Source organism: Tachyglossus aculeatus, unplaced genomic scaffold (genome assembly GCF_015852505.1).
Source record: "Tachyglossus aculeatus isolate mTacAcu1 unplaced genomic scaffold, mTacAcu1.pri scaffold_125_arrow_ctg1, whole genome shotgun sequence".
NCBI classification, from domain to species: Eukaryota; Metazoa; Chordata; class Mammalia; order Monotremata; family Tachyglossidae; genus Tachyglossus; species Tachyglossus aculeatus.
The window spans coordinates 941,496-963,795 of NW_024044854.1; the positions used below are offsets into that span (position 1 = coordinate 941,496).

The 22,300-nt window shown below is 49.1% G+C and overlaps 1 protein-coding gene and 1 pseudogene across 1 annotated transcript; both read right to left on the minus strand.

The window, feature by feature from the left end:
• Positions 1 to 7,374: 7,374 nt before the first annotated feature.
• LOC119922814 lies at positions 7,375 to 8,313 on the minus strand (annotated as a pseudogene).
• A 5,336-nt stretch (positions 8,314 to 13,649) lies between these two features.
• On the minus strand, positions 13,650 to 14,529 carry LOC119922815 (olfactory receptor 6C76-like). The gene is made up of 3 exons (XM_038742446.1): positions 14,360 to 14,529; positions 13,853 to 14,296; positions 13,650 to 13,737 (listed from the first exon to the last, which is right to left on the minus strand). Exons 1-3 carry the CDS (start codon positions 14,527 to 14,529, stop codon positions 13,650 to 13,652), a joined length of 702 nt encoding a protein of 233 aa, XP_038598374.1.
• Positions 14,530 to 22,300: the final 7,771 nt, after the last annotated feature.

Here is a 22,300-nt window from a genome sequence, read left to right on the forward strand (position 1 = left end):
GGCCGACCTATGACTCCTTTTAGATAACCCCAGAGAACCATCGGTTTGACTTATTGGAGTGGGAGAGAGGGCGGTGTCGTCTCTTGGTTCAGATTAGGTGGGCAGAGACAGCTCCGCATTGCTTAGAATTCTCCACTCCGGGCCAAGTGTCCGAGACCTGGGGCATGGCAGGTTCAGGACCCAGTCCTTGAGATGACTTCATGGATTTATGGGGGACACATACCCGCCAGAGAACGGACGTCTGATAGTCCCAGCAGCGATCCTGAGGTTCAGGATCGGAGAACCTCTCTGACAGAGGAGTAGAGATAATATTTACTGAGAACCCTGGATGAATAATAAAAGTGTTTTTGCCAAGTCCTTACTATGTGCCAAGCACTGTACCAAGCGACGTGGTGGATATAAGATATTTAGGTTCCACTTGGGACTCACAATCACAGTGGGAGGGACACCAAAAATTGAGTCCTCATTTTGCAGATGAGGGAACTGATGCACAGACAATGTAAGAAACTGGGTTAAGGTCGCACAGCAGGTAGGTGTCGGAGCAGGGAATACAACACGTGTCTTCTGACTCTCAGGCCATTCTTTTTCCAGCAGGCGAAACTACCTCGGAAGATTAGAAGATTTAGATAAAGGGTAGAGGTGGGGTGCCCAGAGATTTAGCAACCATCAGGGAGCCTCCTTGGATCAAAGGGGATAGAGCAAGAGCATGACAGTTCAGAAAGGCCTGGATTCTAATCCCAGCTCGTCCACTTGTCTGTTGTGTGACCTTGAGCAAAGTACTTAACTTCTTAGAGTTTCAGTTACCTCAACTTTAAAATGGGGGTTACGATTATGAGCTATATGTGGGACTGGGACTGTGCCCAACCGGATAGATTACCTTGTGTCTTCTCAAGCGCTTAGTACAGTGCCTGGAACAAAGTACATGCTTAGCAAGAACCGAAAGTATTACTATTATCATTACTATTATTATTTAAAATAGTTTTTATTACTGGGACCCTACTACAGACAGTACGGATGATAAAGTGAAATGGGGATAGAGTTCTGGAGTGTGTGTGTGTGTGTGTGTGTGTGTGTGTGTGTGTGTGTGTGTGTGTGTGTTCCTCCCCCTCCTCCTTCCCTCACCCCCAACGATCTGGCCTCCTACTTCATCAGTAAAATTAACTCCATTAGGTCTGAGCTCCCCAAAGTCACTCCTCCCCTTCTCCAACGCCCCCACTCTCAACTCTCTCTGCTATTCTCCCATCCTTCCCAGCAGTATCTTCAGTTGAGATCTCCTCCCTCCTCTGAAGTGCTACTCCATCCACCTGTGCTTCAGACCCATTCCCTCTCATTGTATAAAATCTGTTGCCTCTTACCTCCTCCCCTCCTTAACTTCCATCTTCAACTACTCACTCTCCACTGGTTCCTTCCCCTCTGCCTTCAAACATGCCCACGTCTCCCCCATCCTAAAAAAGCCCTCTCTTGTCCCCACCTCCCTTTCTAGTTATAGCCCTAACTCCCTCCTACCATTCCTTTCCAAACTTCTGGAACGTGTCGTCTACATACGCTGGCTCGAATTCCTCAATGCCAACTCTATCCTTGACTCTTTCCAATCTGGCTTCCGTCCCCTACACTCCACCGAAACTGCCCTCTCAAAGGTCACCAATGACCTCCTTCTTGCCAAATCCAACGGCTCCTACTCTATCCTAATCCTCCTCGACCTCTCAGCTGCCTTCGACACCGTGGACCACCCACTTCTCCTCAACACGCTATCCAACATTGGCTTCACAGACTCCATCCTCTTCTGGTTCTCCTCTTATCTCTCTGGCCGTTCATTCTCAACAGTCATCTTCCTGAGCTCCCACTGGGGCCCAGACCTGTGTTGAGAGCCTGAGAGAGGACAATGGAATCAGGAGCTGGGAAGCATCGTGGCCTAATGGAAAGGAACAGGGACCAGGGAGTCATAGAACCGGTAATACTAATCTTAGCTCTGCCAATTACCTGCTGCGTGAACATGGACAAGTCAGTTCGCTTCTCTGTGCCTCGGTTCTCCTATACTCCCTCCTACTTAGACTGTGACTACCCAGCGAGAAAGGAACTCTGTCCTACCTGAGTAATATATATCCACTCCCAATCTTAGAACAGTTTGACACACAGTAAAGCACTTAGCAAATACCATAAAAGTGTGGATTCATTCATTCAATCGAATTTGCTGAGAGCTTACTGTGTGCATAGTACAGTACTAGGTGCTTGGAAAGTGCAATTCGGCAACAGAGACAATCCCTACCGAGCAACGGGATCACAGCCTAGAAGGGGGAGACAGAAAGCAAAACAAAACAAGTAGACAGGCATCAATAGCATCATAAAAGATAGATAGAAATGTAGATATATACAAATCATTAATAAAATAGATAGAATAATAAATATGCACAAATATACACAAGTGCTGTGGGACGGGGAAGGGGTAGAGCAGAAGGAAATAGTAGGGGTGACGGGGAAGGGAGGAGGAGCAGAGGAAAAGGGGGCTCAGCCTGGAAAGCCCTCCTGGAGGAGGTGAGCTCTCAGTAGAGCTTTGAGGGGGGAAGAGAGCTAGTTTGGCAGATGTGAGGAGGGAGGGCATTCGAAGACAGAGGTTTGGATCCTTCACCCTCCTACTTATATTGTGTTCACCAACTGAGGTAGGGAAGTTGTCCATCCTGATTATCTTGTATCTACATCAACGCTTAGTACAGTGCTTGCCACATAGTAGGCAAGTACCATAAAAACTGACATGATACCTGCCTTCAAAGAGTTTACCGCCCTTAGGGGGATTTCCTGCTTTGGACCGCAGGGTCCTACCTCTCTTCCTGCCCTAGTGGAACTCATCACTAGCACTGCCTTCCCTAGGAGAGGTGGGAGAACATCATTAGCTTTTCCTGGAGCCCCTATCAGCGTCCTTACCTGTTACCAACGAGAAGATGTGCCTTCAATAAGGTTTCGAAAGTGGTAGGGGCCCGGGGCGGGGACGGGGGTAGTCGACTGTCGGATATGAAGAGGGAGGGCATTCCAAGCCAGAGGCAGGACGTAGGCAAGAGATCAGTGGCGATTGATCTCCAGCTTGTGGCCCGATCCGCCATGATAGAGCCCCAAATACCAAGGCGTTTCCCTAGCCAAGGCGTTAGGGAAACACATGACGATAGGGTCAGTCCCAAAGTGCGATGGGGCTGGAGTTGGAGTTATCCTGAAGCTGAAGAGGTTCCAGGAGGCGCTGCAGGCTCCGTTCCAAAGCAGAGACTGGGGGGTAAGCCAGAGCGCCAAGGGTCAGGGTGTGTTTGCGTGTGAAGGGGGCTGCGGTTCTCGGCTGTTGGAAGGGGTCCGAAAGTGAAGCTTGGACCTGAGTCAGGGGTTGGGTGTTGCGGGGGAACCGTGATAGGGCACCAAGCCTCCTGCAGACGGGGGTGAGGCTCCAAAGCAGCGGCAACTCAGACTCTCTGGGTGTGCAGCAGGGGAGAAGGGAAAGCAGGATTGGAGGGGCGGTGATAAGTCCACGGAGGTGGCATCTTGAAGCCCCGTCTCCGCGCTGCCTGTCCTCATGCGGCAGAGGCGACGACGAGGCTCGGATTTCCCACCCCACACGGTGGACCACAACTCAGGCCACGTTTTGGAGCAGGAAAAAAGAGACCGTGGCAGCCCGGAGACGTCCCCCAGCAGCAAGGGCTCTGCGCCCGGGACTTCCTTGTGGAAGCACCCCGGGGTTCACCTCTCTGACACCGAGCCAGAGCCTGAAGAAGGCGACAAAACGAAAGGAAGGAGACACCGCCTACCAATCAGTCAATCAAGGGTATTTACTGAAAGCCACCGTGAGCAGTACAGTGTACTGAGTACTTCCGAGAGCCCAATAGAAATAGTAGATGCAATCTGTCATCCTTATCATTCTATATCTCCCTGCCTCTCTCTCTTCATGGTTAGGTAGGCAGAATCCGTTGACTTCGTGGGTGAGGAGGACCTAGTGAAATGAATAAAATGGCAGTGGGAGGAAGTGTTAGGACGACGGATGAGGGCTCTGAGAGGCTCCTGGAAAGGGGAATAACTTTCTTCCACTTTCTAAGGAATGTCAGTGTCTCCACTGAGACAGGAGGAGAGGCAGGACCCTGGGGATCAGCGTGGTTGAGATAGACGAGGTGAAGGCACAGTGAGAAGTTTGGCATTAGAGGAGCGAAGTGTGCGGGCTAGGTTGTAGTTGGAGACTAGTATGGTGAAGTGGAGGGGGGGCAAGGAGATTGAGAGTTTTAAGGCCAACAATGAGATGTTTTTGTTGGATGCGGAGGTAGATGAACAACCACTGGAGTTTTCTGAAGATTGGGGAGACATGTCCTGAACGTTTTGTAGGAAAATGTTCCAGGCAGCAGAGTGATATATGGACTAGAGTGGGGAAAGCCAGAGGCTAAGAGGAAGGCTGATGCAGTAATCCAGGCAGGATAGGATGAGTGATTGGATTAACGTGGTATCAGTCTCGAGGAAGAGGAACAGGTGGATTTTAGCAATGTTGTATAGGTGGGACTGACAGGATTTAGTGATGTGTTAAAACCCCACCCGTGTCAACAGCTCGCGCTCACTACCTGGACAGGCGGCCATGGGCTGAGACCTCCTGGAAAGGTGTGGGATTAAGGTTCCTGACTAGGAGCTAATGGTTGACCCTGTGTTCTGTATGTTATGCCTCTATGGGGGAAGTAGCATCCGTCAGTTCCTCTCTCCTTCCCTTCCTCCCTTCCGTTCGCCTTGGGTCCTCCCTTGTCTACCACATGTACAGGAGGAAAGTTCTTCCTTCCCCAGCTCTTGAGGTGTTCTCCTTCCTCAGCTCTCCCTTTCCCAGCGTCTTTTTAAAGAAGGAAACAGAAATAGGCCAGTGTATTTCTGTTCACCACGGGGAAAAGAAGTGAGGTACCTTTACCCTCTGCCCTGTGCAAGACGGGACACTGGAGACCCCTGTGACTCTAACGCTAGCTGGGGTGTCCTGGCCCGAAATGGGGAAGATTTTATCCCAGAGCAGCTCTAGCTCTGATTATCCCACTTTCCAGGGAAGCCGCCGCCCGACAGAAAGTGGAAGAGTTTCCAGACAGAATCCCAATACTTCGGCCCCTCTGGCACTCTGCTTCCCATATCCTTCTCTCCGGGGTGTCACAGGTCCCTGTGCTATCAGGTCATGGCTGAGACAGGGCGACCCAGACACACCCCGCTTCTGTCTTAGGGACTCTCCTAGGGGCACGTCTCCATGTCCACTCCCTTCCAGAGTGCCTCATCAGTGGTTGTGGACTGGAGATTATGACAGACCCATTTATTAAGCCTTCCAGAAGCTCGGAATGACCAGAGCCCCTTCGGAGCGTCGCCTTGGAGGTTACTAATGTTCTACCTACCGCTGCAGCTCATGTGACAATATGTGTCCCCCACGGGGACACATACTGACATTCGGTCCTGGGTCTAGCTGAATCCCCGCGGCCACTCTGAGTTGGCCTTTCCTACGGGAGTCCACTGTCATGGGCTGAACCGACAGTTAATCAATCAATACATTAGTCAACCTAGCGCCTCCCTGTAGGACCTCTCGGAACTGATGACCGTACTACCTTGCCCAAGCCTCAGGTGAGCAGGGAGAGGAAGGGCTGGGATCAGTCTCTGCACTTGGTAACATTTCCGGGAAAACAACAAGGATGCCAGACCAGCTGCTAACCAGCTTCCCCAGCCTGTCGTCCGGTGCTGTTTCCCTCATCCTAAAGCTTCCTGTGGTTTTCCCCGACATCTCAGCCCCCTTCTAGGATTTCTGGTCTTATATTAGTATGCCCTTCCCCTAATCCTCACCTCGCCTCATATGAACTGAGATTGCAGGCATATAAATTAATCGAATTAGTCAGTCAATCCATCACTCCTTTAGTCCATCTCTGGTATTTTATGAGTACCTACTGAGTGAAAATCAATTCATCAGTTGATCTCACGGTATCTTTTCAGAGCCTACTGGGTGCAAAGTAATCCATCAATCAGTGAAATGACATTTGTTGATCACTTATGGAGTGCTGATAGCATATATTGAAGGCGTGCTGAGTATTATGCAATCCATCCATCAATCAAGTGGAATCTATTGGCTGCCTAGCATGTTTTAGGCACTATACTACTACTTTCCAGTGAGGAGATAGATGGAGATGAGTTTCAAAGAGTGGAAGCCAGAGTGAAAACCCTTGTTAGCCAGGGAGCAGAACAAATAGGACAGATTGGAATGCCCGTCCAAATCAGATGAAATCAGTACAATACAGTATAACCGAAACATATGCATATATGCCGAGGATATATGTGAGAGGGGGAGTGAGAGGGTTGGAGTGAGCTGGGGAGTGGGACGGTGGGAGTGGGAGAGAAGAGAGTAAGGGTGGGAGTGAGAGAGGGGAGTGAGAGGATGGGAGTAAAAGGTGATGAGCCTTTGGCTTCCCTTTCCTGCAATGACCAATGAGGTCTCTCCTCATTCATTCATTCATTCATTTAATCATTCAATCTTATTTATTGAGCATTTACTGTGTACAGAGCATTATACTAAGTGCTTGGAAAAGTGTAATACAGCAATAAAGAGAGACAATCGCTACCCACAACGAGCTCACAGTCTAGAGTGGGGGAGAGATACATCAATACTAGTAAACGGACATAAATACAAATAAATAAAATTAACGTTATCTACCTAAGTGCCAAGGGGCAGGGAGAGGGGGGAAGAGCAAATGGACGTAGTCAGTGTTAAAGGGCCTCTTGCTAAAATACCTCATTTAGCTCGGATACAGACGTAAAATAATCAGCCTGGCTTAGTGGAAAGAGCACGGGCTTGGACGTGAGAGGTCATGGGTTCAAATCTCGACTCCACCGCCTATCAGCTGTGTGACTTTGGGCAAGTCACTTAACTTATCTGTGCCTCAGTTACCTCATCAGTAAAATGGGGATTAAGACTGTGAACTCCAAGTGGGACGCCCTAATCATCTTGTATCCTCTCCAGCGCTTATAACAGTACTTTGCACATAGTAAGCACTTAGCAAATGCCATCATCATCATCATTATTATTATTATTTGCAAAAAGCACATTGAACCCGGAGATTTCTATTGGCTTCGGTACAGACGGGCTGAACAAACCTCGGAACGTCTCTCACGTGGAGCGAAAAGGCTTGACTCCCTTCTGAGTGGATGAGGACAAAGGGCAGAGGGAGCAGGGAGACTTGGACAAGGGAGGGATTTCCAAAAGGGCAGTGCGGGGCGCATTGGGGGATGGAGAACCATCAGGTCCTGGTTGTTAGCAGATGAAGCATTAGGCATATGTACACGTACCGAGTCTCCCTGGTTGACCCTCTGCGTTTTCTGCATATTTTCCTGTTGGATTTCACCGCTGAAGAATCCTCACCCCTCGGTGGAAAATTGAACTCTTTTCACCAGGTCCTTGATGGCCTGCTTGACCTGCTGGTTCCGTAGGGTGTAGATGAAGGGGTTCAGCATGGGGACCACGGAAGTGTACAGCACGGCCACCCCCTTAGTCAGGTCCACCTTGTCCTTTGCGGGCGGTTTGATATACATAAAGATGCAGCTGCCATATGTGATGGAGACCACGACCATTTAGGAGGAGCAGGTGGAAAAGACTTTTCCCTTCTGCTGAGCAGAGGGCAGTCCCAGGATTGCGCAGGCGGTAGCTGTGTAGGACACGGCCACTGACACCAAGGTGAACAGTAGTGTCCCCAAGGCCAAGTTGAAATCCATCAACCCCAGGAAGCCGATGTCCGAACAGGAGAGCAAGAGCAGAGGGAAGACGTCACAGAAGAATTGATCAATGGCTATGGAGCCACAGAAGTCCAGTTGGAGGCCTAGGATAATTGGAGGAAATATGACCAGGAACCCGGTCGGACAGGAGCAGGTGACCAGCAGGGTGCAGACTTTCTGGCTCATGACGGTCGTGTAGTGCAGAGGCTGGCAGATGGCTACGTACCGGTCGTAGGACACGGCGGCCAGGAGGAAGAACTCGGTCACCCCCAGCAGAAAATGGAAGAATAGCTGAGTTGCACAGCAGTTGTAGGAAATGGTCCTGTCCACGCTGACAATGGTAGCCAGAAATCTGGGAATGCAGGCGGAGGTGAAGCAGATCTCCAAGATGGAGAAGCAGCATAGGAAGAAGTACACTGGGCTGTGGAGGTGGGAGTCCCGCAGGGTAAGAGTGACTATGGTCAGGTTTCCAGTGATATTCAGAACGTATGTGACAGACATGTACAGGAGAATTACCGCCTGCAAGTTCGGGTCGTCTGTGAGCCCTAGGAGGATGAACTCAGTTACTTGTGTGTGATTCCTCATGGCCGACCTGTGACTCCTGTTGGATAACACCAGAGGTACATCAATTCAGCTCACTGGAGGGGGACAGAGGGCTGTGACTTCTCTCCCATTAGACGAGCTGGGCAGGAACAGCTCCTGCTGTGAGAGACGTCTAACATGGGCAGGGTCACAACGCAGTCCTTGAGATGATTTCATGGGTAGAGGGCAGACAACTCCCAGGGGGACAAAGGAAGCGTGGTTGTCCGAGCTGCGAGTCTTAGGCTTCATCTCCGAAAACCTGTATGATGGTTGGAGGACAGATTACCTTAACTGAGCACCTATTTGGGCAGATCCAGCTCTAATAGATCGGGGAAGTAAGCCATAACTATTCCCTGCCCAGAAGGAGCTTCCATTTATATGGGATGGAAAGCATAAACATTCCAATAGCGTGGTAAAAATGAGAATTCGAATAGCATACGTGCCTGATTGTTGAGAATTGATGCATATTGCCTCCTCGAGCAAGGACCCGTTAATGTCTTGTGTACATGTGATGGGGGGAAATTGATCTTTGCCCAAGCCCATGAATGACAAGGTTTCACCTGAATGCATGCCCCCAAACCATCAACTGTCAACACCTGGATAACTGAGATTGTCAGGAACTTTGGGATCATGAGCATAAGACCCAGGGAGTGTTAAGGAGCTCATGGTTTTGTCATTCCCGGGAGATGCTGCCAGAAAAGGATAAAGGTATTCAGGAGACAAGTCCGGGATGGCTTCCCTGGATGAAGAATAAACAAGGTAATCAGGTCTCACACTAGGTTCGCAATCTAAGTAGGAAACAGACCAATAATTGAATCTATATTTTGCAGTTGCGGGAACTGAAGCATGGAGAGATGAAGTGATCAGTCAAAGGTCACCTAGGAGGTAGGTGGAGGAGCATGGATGAGAATTCAGGTCCTCTGACGCCCAGGACGTGTTCTTTCCACTAGACAACACTGCTACTGAAGATTAGAGGATCTAGATACATGGCGCTGGTGAGGCGCTCAGATACTAACCAGCCAACAGGGAGCCTCTCTGGGTCAATGAGAACCTGCTTGGAACAGTAAGGATGACAAAGAGCAGATTGGGGATTGAGTTCTGGTGTGTGTGCGTGCACGAGTGTGTATTTGTCTCTCCCAGAGGTCTTTCCGGTTGAAACCCTCTTTTCCTTTAATAATAATCTTTAGAGATTAGATAATTGAAGCCCAGAGAAGATATGTGGCTTGCCCAAGGTCACATAACAGACAAGTGGCAGAGTCGGGAGTAGAATCCACGACTTCTGTCTCCCAAGCCCACGTTCTTGCCACTAGGATATGCTGCTTCTGTACTCCCTCCCCTTTCTGTACCGCTAATACACTTGGGTGTTTACCTTTTAATTACTTGCTATTCACCCCACCTTCAATACTACAGCAGTTGCATTTGTATCCGTAATTCGTTTATGGATTTATATTTATGTCTCTCACTCCCTCTATACTTGAAAGTTACTGTGATCATGGAACGGGTCTACAAACTCTGTGGTACTCTCCCAAGCACTTCCTGAAGTGCTCTGAGCACAGGCTCTCAATAAATACTATTGACTGATTGATTTATTGACTGATAATTACCAGTTCTGAATGGGGGCTCCATGACAGGATCACAACCTCTGGGAGTCCGGGGCTGGAGGAATGGTGGTTGCAGTTGTCCATGGATTGAGGCCATGAAATCCACAATGGAAAGGGAACGGACCGAAGTGACCCTGAGAGGTCCTCCCTTCCCTGGCATTCGGCCCTGATACCGGAGTTCTTCCCAAATGTCCATCTTGCATTTGGCAGAGAAGCCACGCTGAGATAATGTTATGCCTATGTGGAATTTCCCACTTGTTCCTCCGTTCCGGGCTTTCACGCACCTCTCCAAACGATACTCGTTTTTGCCCTCCATCACCACTGGACAAGCCACCCCATCAAATATACACAAGGCCAAAGTAGGTGGGAAGGAAGGCATCAGGATTTTTCTCTGCTCATAACAGGGAAGTCAGTCTGGAATCTTTGAGCAGCAGATGGGCTACTCTACCTAATGCAGAAGAAAGAGTGAGGATTTTCTTCTCTTTGGTTTCTGATTGGCATAGGGGGACCAATTTTGAGAATAATGAAAGTCTTCCCAGGGGTTAGTCGGGAGACATTAATGAATGGTAGATGCTTTGGTGACTTTGGCTGTGAACGTTTAATACCCGGATTGGGGTGGGGCCAAGATGCAGCCATTCCAAGCCATTAATTCCTCATCCAGGTGATCAATTCCGTCAGTCAGCCAATCGTTTTATTGAGTGCTTACTGAGTGCAGGGCACTCAGTATTAGCGCTTGGGAGAGATCAGTATAACAATATAACAGACACATTCCCTGACCACAACGAGTTTACAAGTCTAAAGAGGGAGACAGGCATCAATGTAAATAAATAACATTATAGATATGTACATAAATGCTGTGGTGCTGGGAGAGGGATAAATAAAAGGAATAAATCAAGGCGACACAAAAGGGAGAGGGAGAAGAGTAAAAGAGTGAGACCAAGAGAAGAGTAAGCAAGATGGAGCAACGGGGATCTTCCTTCTACCAATGGTGGCTAGGCCTAGGGGTGGTTGACGTATAGGGCTATTTGGGAATGGAACATACTCTCAATTAATCCATTAATAATATTTCCCGAGCTTCCACCCGGGGCCAAAGACTGTACTGAAAGCTTGGGAGACGACAGTGAAAACAATAGCTGGGAAGCAGCATGGCCTAGTGGAAAAGATCTCGAGTCTGGGTGTCAAGGAACCTGGGCAATAACCTTGGCTCTGCCACGTGCTTGATGCGTGACCATGGGCAAGCCAGTTAACGTCTCTGTGCCTCAGTTCTCCTGTAATCCCTCCTGATTAGTCTGAGCCCCAGGCGGTACAGAGATTGTGTCCAAACTAACGAATTTGCATCTACTACAGCACTTCCAAGTGTTTGACACATAGTAAGTGCTTAACAAATACCATAAAAAATGTGGATTGAATCTTACACCCTCCTACTTAGATTGTGTTCTCCAGGTGGGACAGGGACTATGACCATCCTGATTATTTTGTATCTGACCCAACGGTTAGTACAGTTCTTGGCAAATGGTAGCCAAGTACCATAAAAAATAGACATGTCCTTGCCTTGGAAGAGCTTTAGCATCTATAGGGGGATTTCCTGTTTTTATCCCCACGGTCCTGCTTCTCCTCCTTTCTCAGTGAACTTCATCAGTAGCACTGTCCTCCCTTAGAAGGTAGGAGAAAGTTATTCCCCTTTCCAGGAGCCCATATCCGTCGTCCTGTCCCTTCCTCCCACTTCCAGTCTTTTCATTCCATCGGGTCTGCCACACCACGAGACCAACCGAGTGTGCCTAATTTAACCATGAGCAGAGAGAGGAGGGAGATAGAGAATGATAACGATGACCGTTGCTCCCCGTGGTTTCGGGGGCAACTCTCGGGTTCTTACCCTCTCTGGGTCTTCGGACGTCTCTGGACGCGGCCCGCGCGTTCATACCAGGAAGAGTCAGCCAGAGGTTCAAAGCTTGGTTGCCGTTTTTTTTGCTATCAGCGGTTACATGGTTAAAAGAGAGAGAGAGCGAGAGAGAGAGAGAGGGAGAGAGAGGGAGAGAGAGAGGGAGAGAGAGCGCGCGAGAGAGAGGGAAAGAGAGAGCGCTCCCCCCTTTGTCTTGTTCGTCTCATACCCTCCGTTGCCCGGGGGCAGGGTTTTCTCGGGGAATGGCGTATCGAGGCTTTGCCATGTAGCACACGCCGCCCTCCAGCCACTAGCCTAGCAACAGCTCTGTCCAGTCACGAAGCGTTTGCTCTGGCTCGCCCCCAGCCACCCGTTGTCAACCATCGCTGGCTGTGGATATGGCCTTGAGGTTGCCTCCGAGCCTTGCAGGTGCAAGCTTGTTTTTCTTGCCCTGGTCTCTTTATCTCCTGTTGTTGAGTCTGTTTGGCCTTGAGCCGTTGGGTACGGTTTGTGTGCACATACTGCCTGTTCCCTGTTTGTTCCTTGCTCAGCGCCTTCCCCCGCTCCCTACGGATAACTGATAGATAGTTTCTCCTACATCTATTGGGCTCTCCGAAGCACTCGGTATATTGTTCTGCGCACGTAGGCGTTCAATAAATGCCATTGATTGACAGACTGGTAAGCGGTGGCTCTTTCTTCCCTTCAATTTGTCACCTTCCTCAGGCTCTAGCTCTGTGGCAGAGAGGTCATACCCAGGGTGCTTCCACAGTGGAGTCCCGCGAGCGGAGCCCCTCTTTCCGTGGGGCATCTCAGGGCTGTTGTGGCCATTTTTCCCGCTCCAAACCGTGGCGTGGGTTGAATCCCGCCATGTGGGGAGGGTGATCCGAGACGTGTTGTCGTCCCTGCAGTCTGGGTTGTGGGTGCCGAGTGCAAAGAAATCCATCTCTCAATCCGGAAGTATTTATTGAGGGTTTGCTGAGCAATCCATCAATCAATCAAATCGAATCAATCAAACGACATCTAATGACTGTCTACTGAGTCCTAGGCACTATACTAATCGCTTGAAAGAGCACATCTGATGAAAGTGACTTGGTTCCTGCCATCCAATAGTTTCCATTCGAATGGAGGAGGTACATAGAGATGATTTCCAAAGAGTGGGAGCCAGAGTCAAAAAGGGATCAGCTAGGGAGAAGAACAAATAGGACAGATGGGAATGTCTGCCCGAATCAGAATAAATCAGTGAAATTACAGTATAACAGACACATATGCAAATATGCTGAGGATAGTTCTGAGAGGGGGAGAGAGAGGTTGGGGGTGAGTTGTGGATTGGGAGGTTGGGACTAAGAGAGGGGAGTGAGAGGGTGGGGCTGAGAGAGGGGAGTTAGAGGATGTGAGTAAAAAGTGTGAACCTTTGGCTTCCCCTCCCTGTAATGACCAATAACGTCACTCCTCCAGCTGCAGGGCCTCACCTAGGTGGATACGGAAAGAGATTTGCAAAAGACACCCTGAACCTGGTCATTTCTATTGGCTTAGGCACGGACCAACTTAGCAAATCTCGGAATGTCTCTCTCGTACAAAATGAAAAGGCTTGACTCCCCCGAGTGTATGAGAACAAAGGACTGAGGTAACAGGGGCATCTGGCCAGGGGAGGGATTTCCAGAAGGGTGGGTGCGGGGGCACACAGGGTGATGGAGAACCAATGCAGATGAAGCATTAGGCTAATGTCCAGGTACCGAGTCTCCGTGGTCGAGCCTTTGCATCTCTTGCACATTTCCCTGGTGGATTTCGTCGCCAAGGAGCCCTCACCTCCTGGAGGAAAATCCAAGGCGATGCACCAGGTCCTTGATTGCCTGCCTGACCTACTGGTTCTGCTGTGAGTAGATGAAAGGTTTCAACATGGGGGTCACGGAAGTGTTCAGCACGACCACCCTCTTGGTCAGGTCCACCCTGTCTTTGGCAGAGAGTTTTATGTGCATAGAAGATGCAGCTGCTGTATGTGATGGAGACCACGATCATGTGGGAGGAGCAGGTGGTAAAGGCTTTTCTCTTCTGCTGAGCAGACGGCAGTCTCAGGATGGTGCTGGCAATGGCTGTGTAGAACATGTCCACTAACACCAAAGTAACCAGTTGTTTCCCCAAGGCCAAGATGAAAGCCATCAGCTCCAGGAACCCGATGTGCGAGCAGGAATGCAGGAGCAGAGGGGAGACGTCACAGAAGTGGTCAATGGCTAAGGAGCCGCAGAAGTCCTGTTGGAGGTCAGGGATAATAGGAGGAAAGATGACCAGAAATCCGGTCAGACAGGAGCAGAGGACTAGCAGGCTGCAGACTTTCGGGATCATTATGGTCGTGGAATGCAGAGGCCGGAAGATGGCGATGTAGCAGTCGTAGGACATGGCGGCCAGAAGGAAGAACAAAGTCACTACCAAGAGGATGACAAAAAATAGCTGAGTTGCACTGCAGTTGTAGGAAATCGTCCTATCCCCGGTGACAGTGGTAGCCGGGAATCTAGGAATGCAGGCGGAGCTGAAGCAGATCTCCAGGAAGGAGAAGCAGCGCAGGAAGAAGTACATGGGGGTGTGGAGGCGGGAGTCCAGCAAAGTGAAGATGACAATGGTCAGGTTGCCGGTGACATTCAGTACATAGGAGGGAGACATGTAGAGGAGAATCACAGCCTGTAAATCCGGGTTGTCCATGAGTCCCAGGAGGATGAACTCAGTCACCTGTCTGTGGTTCCTCATGGCTGACTTGTATAGTACAAGAGGATAGTACCTTTTGCAAAGTATCCGGGTTTCGTCAGTTTGACCTACTGGAGGGGGATGGAGGGCAGTGTCTCCTTTCCCTCCATATTAGGTGGGAAGGGACAGGTTTACTTGTGCCCAGGATCGTCCACTCCGGGCTGGAATCACGAGGCTGTGGACATGGCAGTCCTTGAGATGACTTCCTGGGTTGATGGCTGACACATGCCCGCGGGACAACGAAAGCCTGATGTTCCCGCCGCGATCCTTAGGCTTCATCACCGAGAATCTTCGTGATGGTTGGAGTAGAGATTACATTTACTAAGAGCCCTGAGTTAATAATAAATGTGTTTTGGTCAAGCCCTTAGTATGTACCAAGAACTCGACTAAGCTATCAGGTGGATAAGAGTTAATTAGGTCTCTCTTGGCGTTCACAATTTAAATATGAGTTAGACCAAGAATTGAATCCCCATTTGTAGACAAGGTCACAAAGCAGGTAGTTGTCGGAGCAGGGATTAGAACTCGTGTCCTCTGACTCTCAGGCTACGCTTTTTCCATTACACGAAAATATCTCTGAAGATTAGAAGATTTGGATGCAGGGTGAAGTGACAGAGGAGCTCAGAGCCTAAGCAGACATCAGGGAGCCTCCTTAGATCGAAGAGGATAGAACACGAGGCTGAGTCAGAAATCCCCACTCGGCCATTTGTATGCTGTGTGACATTGGGCAAGTCACTTAACTTCTCAGGGCTTGTCTTGTCATCTGTAAAATGGGGATTAAGACTGTGAGCCCTATATGGGACTGGGCCTGTGTCTAACCCGATTAGTTGACACACAGTAAGTGCTTAACAAGTACCACAGTTATCATTATTATTATTATTAATGAAAGGACCCGGCTTGGAGCAGTAAGGATGACAAAAGGGAGACTAGGGATAGAGTTCAGGGGTGTGTGTGTGTGTGTGTGTGTGTGTGTGTGTGTGTGTGTGTGTGTGTGCGCGTTGTATCTCCCAGAAGACTTTCTGGATGAAGCCCTCTTTTCCCTTACTTCCTCTCCCTTTTGTGTCGCTAGTACACTTGGATCTTTACCATTTAAAAACTGGTTATTCACCCCTCCCTCTGTTGCATAACAAGTACAGCCATACTCCCAATTTATTTATGGATTTATATTTATGTCTTTCACTCCCTCTATACTGTACGATTCTTGTGGTCAGATCATATGTCTACCAAATCTGTTGTTTTCTCCCATGTGATTTGTAAAGTTCTCTGTGCACAGTAAGCCCTCAGTAAATTCCTCTGATTGATTGATCCATTGATTGTCTGTTAATTACCAATTATGAACGGAGTCTCCAGAACCGGGCACAGGCTCCTGTAGTCCAGGGCTGGAAGGAAGGTGGATGCAGTTGTCACGGACTGAGGTTTTGAAATCCAAAACGGGAAGGGAATGGACCAGGTTAACCCTGACGTAACCCTGAGAGGTCCTTCCCTTCCCTACTACTCTGCTCTGACTTCGGGAGTCTTCCTGAACGCCCGTCGTAGCTCAGGGACAGGGTAATGGCACGGAGATAATGTCACACCTGCGTGGCATTTCCACCTTATTCCCCTGCTTCTGTCTTTACTCACCTCCCCAGATCCTGTTCGCTTCGTTGGCTTCTTATTACCATTGGACATGCGACCCCCAACCCCTCCCCGCAAGGCCAAATTTTCTGCATCCTCTGGGAAAGCGAGTGGACGAAGGCATCAGGAGTTTTCTTTCCTCTGCAGGGAAAGCAACGTCGACACTTGGCCAACAAATGGGCTTGTCCACCTACTACAGGACCAGAAGTAGAAGCAGCGTGGCTCATTGGAACGAGCCCGGGCTTTGGAGTCAGAGGTCAAGGGTTCGAATCCCGGCTCCACCACATGTCTGCTGTGTGACCTTGGGCAAGTCACTTAACTTATCTGAGCCTTAGTTACCTCATCTGTAAAATGAGGATGAAGACTGTGAGCCCCACGTGGGACAACCTGATCACCTTGCATTCCCCCCCAGCGCTTAGAACAGTGCTTTGCACATAGTAAGCTCTTAACAAATGCTATCATTATTATTATTATTGTTGTTATTCTCTTTGGTTCCGACCAAGTGACCAATTGTGAGAAAAATGAATGTCTCCTCAAGGATGAGTCGAGAGACCCTAATGATTGGAAGACACTTTGGTGGCTTGGCTGTGAACGTTTAAATATCGGATTGGGGAAATGTCCAGAGTGTCAGGGGATGGGGCACAACCGCAGCCATTCCAAACCATCAATCGCCAGTCCAAGTGACAAAGAGGAGAGCAAAGGATATGGAGCAATGGAGATCATCCTTAAACAAAGGGTGTCTTGGCCCAAAGGTGGTTGAGGTACCGGGCTCTTTGGCGATGGAACCTACTTTCAATTAATCCATCAATCGTATTTACTGAGTGCCTACAGGGGTCTCAGCACTGTGCTGAGAGTTTGACAGAGGACAGTAGAACAAATAGCTGAGAAGCTGCGTGGCCTAGTGGAAAGGTTCATGGGCTGGGAGTCAGAGAACCCGTGTATTAATCTTGGCTCTGCCATTTGCCTGTTGCGTGACCATGGACAAGTCACTTAACTTCTCTGTGCCCCAGTTATCCTACACTACCTCCTACTTAGACTGTGAGCCCCAGGCAGGACAGAGACTGTGTCCAACCTGATTATCCTGTATCCGCCCCAGCACTTAGAACAGTGTTTGAGGCATACAGGTGTTTAACATATACCATAAAAAAGTGGGGATTGAATCCTACACCCTCCTACTTAGATTGTGCTCTTCATGTGGGAAAGGAACTGTGTCCATCCTGATAATTTTATTTCTGCCCCAAAGCTTAGTACAGTTCTTGGCACATGGTAGGGTAGTACCATAGAAAATAGCCATTAACACTGCCTTCAGAGAGATTTCCATCTATCGGGAGATTTCCTGCTTTGGTCCCCAAGGTCCCGCCTCTCCTCCTGTGCCAATGGAACACTTCCCTCAGAAGGTGGGAGAAAGTTATTCGCCTTTCCAGGAGCCCCTATCAGTGCCTTTACCTGTCGTCCTAACCCTTCCTCCCACTGCCAGTCTCTTCATTCCACCAAGTCCTCGTCACCCACTAAATCACCCGAGTCCGACTACATAACCATGAGGAGAAAGAGGTACGGAGACAGAGAACGATAAATATGACCGCTAGATCATATATCCTAGATCTAATGGGCTGAACGCAGCACTCTGTACATTGGTAAGTGGCGTGTCCTTCTTCCCTTCATTTTGTCAGTACTGTGCTGAGAGCTTGGGCGAGGACAACAGAATCAATAGCTGGGAAACAGCTTGGCCTATTGGAAAGAACACAGACCTGGGAATCAGAAAACCTGGGTACAAATCTTGGCTCCGTCTTTTACCTGTTGCATGTCATTTAACTTTTCTGTTCCTTAGTTCTCCTGCACTCCCTTCTCCTTAGACAGAGCCCCAAGCGGGACAGGCACTTTGTTCAACCTGATTGTCTTATATCTACCCCAGGACTTAGAACAATGTCTGACACATATTAAGTGCTTTATAAATATCATAGAAAAATGGGAATTGAATCTTTCACCCTTCTACTTAGATTGTGTTCTCTATGAATCCATCTTGATTATCTTGTATCTGCTCCAACACTAAGTGCAGTGCTTGGCACACTGTGGGCAAGTACTGTATAAAAGAGACGTGATCGCTGCCTTCAAAGGGCTTACCATCTAAAGGTGGACTTTGGTCCCCAGGGTCCAGCCTCTCCTCTCGTCCCAGTGGAACTCATCATTAGCACCGTCTTCCCTCAGAAGTAGGAGAAAGTTATTCGCCTTTCCAGGAGCCCCTATCAGCGTCCTCAATCGTCGTCCTTTCCCTTCCTCCCACTGTGAGTCCCTTCATTCCACCAGTTCTTGGTCAACCAAGAGACCACCCGAGTCTGTCTACATAATCATGAGGAGGCAGGGAAATAGACAGTGATAAACATGACCAATATATCATAACTCCTCGACCTACTGTGTTCACCGAATCACTCAGTGCAATGTTCTGCACATATCAGACTTTCAGTAAATACCGTTAACTGTCTGATTGGTAGGCGGCGTCTCCTTCTTCCCTTCGTTTTGTTGCCTTCCTCTGTCTCTGGCTCCGTGGCAGACAAGTCAACCCCGGGGTGTTTCCACAGTGGACTCCCATGAGCCATCCACTTTTCCGTGGGGAGTCTCTGGGCAGCCGTGGGCTACGTTTTCCCCGCTCCAAATCCTGGCGTGAGTTGAGCTCCCACTTGTGGGGAGGGGGATCCGAAGCGCGTTGTCGTGCCTTCGCTCTGGGATGCGCGCCCCGCAGCGCGGAGAGGGGGCTCAGAGATGCCACCACAGTGGATCTCTAGAGCACTGTCCCTCCCCTCACTCTCGCATCTCTCCTGCGGTACACCCAGAGGGCCTGCAGTTGGCTCAGTGGCCACACGCGGCTTGTTCCCCTCCCGCCCATAATTCACCTTCCCCATGTCCCAATTCCAGACTCCGCTGTCGGACCGGCTTCGGCAGCCCAGAACTGCAGCCTCCTTCGTACATACACACACATCGACACCTAGGCGCCATGACGTGTCCCCCAGTCCCTGCCCCAGAGCGCAGACTGCAACGTCTCCTGGAAACACTGCCGCTGGATAAATACCTCTAACTCCCGCCCCATTGCTCCTTGGGATTGACTCTAGCGTCCTGTGTTTTCCTAACGCCTCGGCATTTTGGGCTCTAGCATGGCTTATTTGGCCACGAAGAGGAGATTAACTGCCGCCAAACTTTTGTCCACGTTCTGCCTCTGGCTTGGAAGGCCCTCCCTATTCATATCCAACAGACTATCACCTCCGTCCCAGCTTCGACCCGCCAACCACCTTGAAAATCTTATTAAAGGCACATCTCCTCCATGTGGCCTTCCCTGACTGAGCCGCCTCTTCTCCCTCTCCCTTCTGCCACTTTGCACTGTTATTTGCACCCGTTTACAACTCTTCTCAGCCCCACAGCACTGATGTACATATTCATAATTTCTCGATTTATATGAATGTCTTTCTTCCCTTCTAGACTCTAAACTCGTTTCGGGCAGGGATATGTCTAATAACTCTCCGAACGTTTAGTACAGACTTCTACACACATTAAGTGTTTAATAAATACGAAAGATTGATTGATTGTTTGACCATTGGAGAAGGGACTAACATGGAGAAAGGGTGTCACAGAAGACCGCGGGATACCAGGTAATTGCTCTATAGTCAGTCAGAAGCCATGGAATCCGACTGACCTCATGGGGGACTAATGACAGTTGTCGACAGGAGGACCATTTTCAGGAGGGCCAAAAGGAAATGATCGTGTCAGTTTGGAACTGGCTTTTGAAAATGAAAGAATGTTGTAAGCGGCCCAGGCTCAGTACCTAGACTGGTGGCCATATGCTGAGATCTCCTGGGAAGGTGTTGGATTAAAAGTCCCTGAATAGGAGCTAACGGTTGATTCTATGTTCTTTACGCTACACCCCTCTGGGAGAGGTAGCATCCTTCATTTACTCTTTCCTTCCCTCCCTCCCTTCCCCCGAGGGCCCTCCATTACCTACCACCTGAACAGGAGTGAAGATTTCCCTTCCCAAACACCTCTGACTTTCTCATGGTAGTTTTTGAGAGCCTTTTAAGTGCAAAGGAATCCATCAATCAATGAAATGGCATTTGTTGAACACCTGCTGAGTGCAAAGTAATCCATCAATCAAACAGATAGTATTTAGTGAGGATTTATTGAGTATTAAGCAATCCATCAATCAGTCAAATGGAATCTATTGACTGTCTACTGAGTCCTAGGCACTCTATTCGGTGCTTGCACGAACACAACTGATGAAATTCATGAGGTTCCTGCCACCCAGTAGTTTCCAAACAAATGAATCTATCAATCAATCAATCAATCAATCGTATTTATTGAGCGCTTACTATATGCGAGCACTGTACTAAGCGCTTGGGAAGTACAAATTGGCAACACATAGAGACAGTCCCTACCCAACAGTGGGCTCACAGTCTAAAAGGGGAGACAGAGAACAGAACCAAACATACCAACAAAATAAAATAAATAGGATAGAAATGTACAAGTAAAATAAATAAATAAATAAATAAATAAACAGGGTAATAAATATGTACAACCATATATACATATATACAGGAATCTATGGAATTGATTTCCAAAGAGTAGGAGCCAGAATAAAAACAGGGATTAGGCAGGGTGCAGACAAATAGGACAGATTGGAATGTCTGCCCAAATCCGATTAATTCAGATTAAATCGCGGGCCTGAGATTCAGAAGGACTTGGGTTCTAATCCAGGCTCCACCACGTGTCTGCTGTGTAACCTTGGAGAAGTCATTTAAACACTCTGTGCCTCAGTTACCGCATCTGTAAAAAATGGATATGCAGAGTGTGAGTTCAATGCAGGCCAGGGACTGTGTCCAACATGATTAATTTTTATGTACCCCAGCGCTTAGAACTGTTCTTGGCATAGCGTGAGCGCTTGGAAAGTACTATTATAATTATTATTATAAGGGCAAAGAACGGAGGTAACAGAGGGACGTGGCCTGGGAAGAAATGTCCTGGAGGGCGAGTGACGGGGTGCACAGAAGGATGGATAACAGTTAGAACCTGTTAGTTGGGCAGAGGAAGAAGTATTCGACTAATGTACAGGCACTGAGACTCTGCGGACCAACTTCCACGTCTTCTGCAGATTTTCCTGCTGAATTTGTACACCGAAGAGCCATCCCCTGAAGAAAAATCGAACCCGATGCACCAGGTCCCTGATGGCCTGCTTGACCTGCTGATTCCTCAGGGTGTAGATGAAAGCGTTCGGCATGGGGGCCACGGAAGTGTAGAGGAAGGATACCCCCTTGGTTAGGTCCACCCTGCCCTTGCTCGATGGTTTGTTTTACATAAAGATTCAGCTGCCGTATGTGATGGAAGACATGACATGTGGGAGGAGCGGGTGGAAAAGGCCTTTCTCCTCTGCTGAGTGGAGAGCATGACGATCTCATTATGGTGCGGGCAATGGCTGTGTAGGACATGGCCACTGACACCAAGGTGACCAGTATTGTCCCCACGGCCAACATGAAAATTATCAGCTCAGGAACCCGGTGTCCGAGCAGGAGAGCAGGAGCAGAAGGGAGACGTCACAGAAGACGTGGTCAGTAGCTACGGAGCCACAGTAGTCCAGGTGGAGGCCAAGGATGACAGGAGGAAAGCTGACCAGGAACCTGGTCAGACAGGAACAGATCACCAGAAAAATGCAGACTTTCTGGCTCATCAAGGTCGCATACTGTAGCGGTTAGCAGATGGCGTCGTAGCTGTCGTAGAACATGGCAGCCAGGACAAAGAACTCGGTCGCCCCCCGCATAAAAATGAAGAATAGCTTAGTTGCACAACAGTTGTAGGAAATGGTCCTGTTCCGGGTCCAGGGAGAAGAAACAGCGTAGGAAGAATCAATCAATCAATCGTATTTATTGCTTACTGTGTGCAGAGCACTGTACTAAGCGCTTGGGGAGTACAAGTTGGCAACATATAGAGACCGTCCCTACCCAGCAGTGGGCTTACAGTCTAGAAGTACAGTCTGGTACAGTCTAGAAGTCACAGGAAAAAGTATATGGGAGTGCGCAGGTGGTAGCCCAGCAGGGTGAGGGGCACGATGGACAGGTTGTCGGTGATCCTCATCACGTAGGTGACAGACATTTAGAGGAGAATTACAGTTTGTAAATTCGGGCTGTCC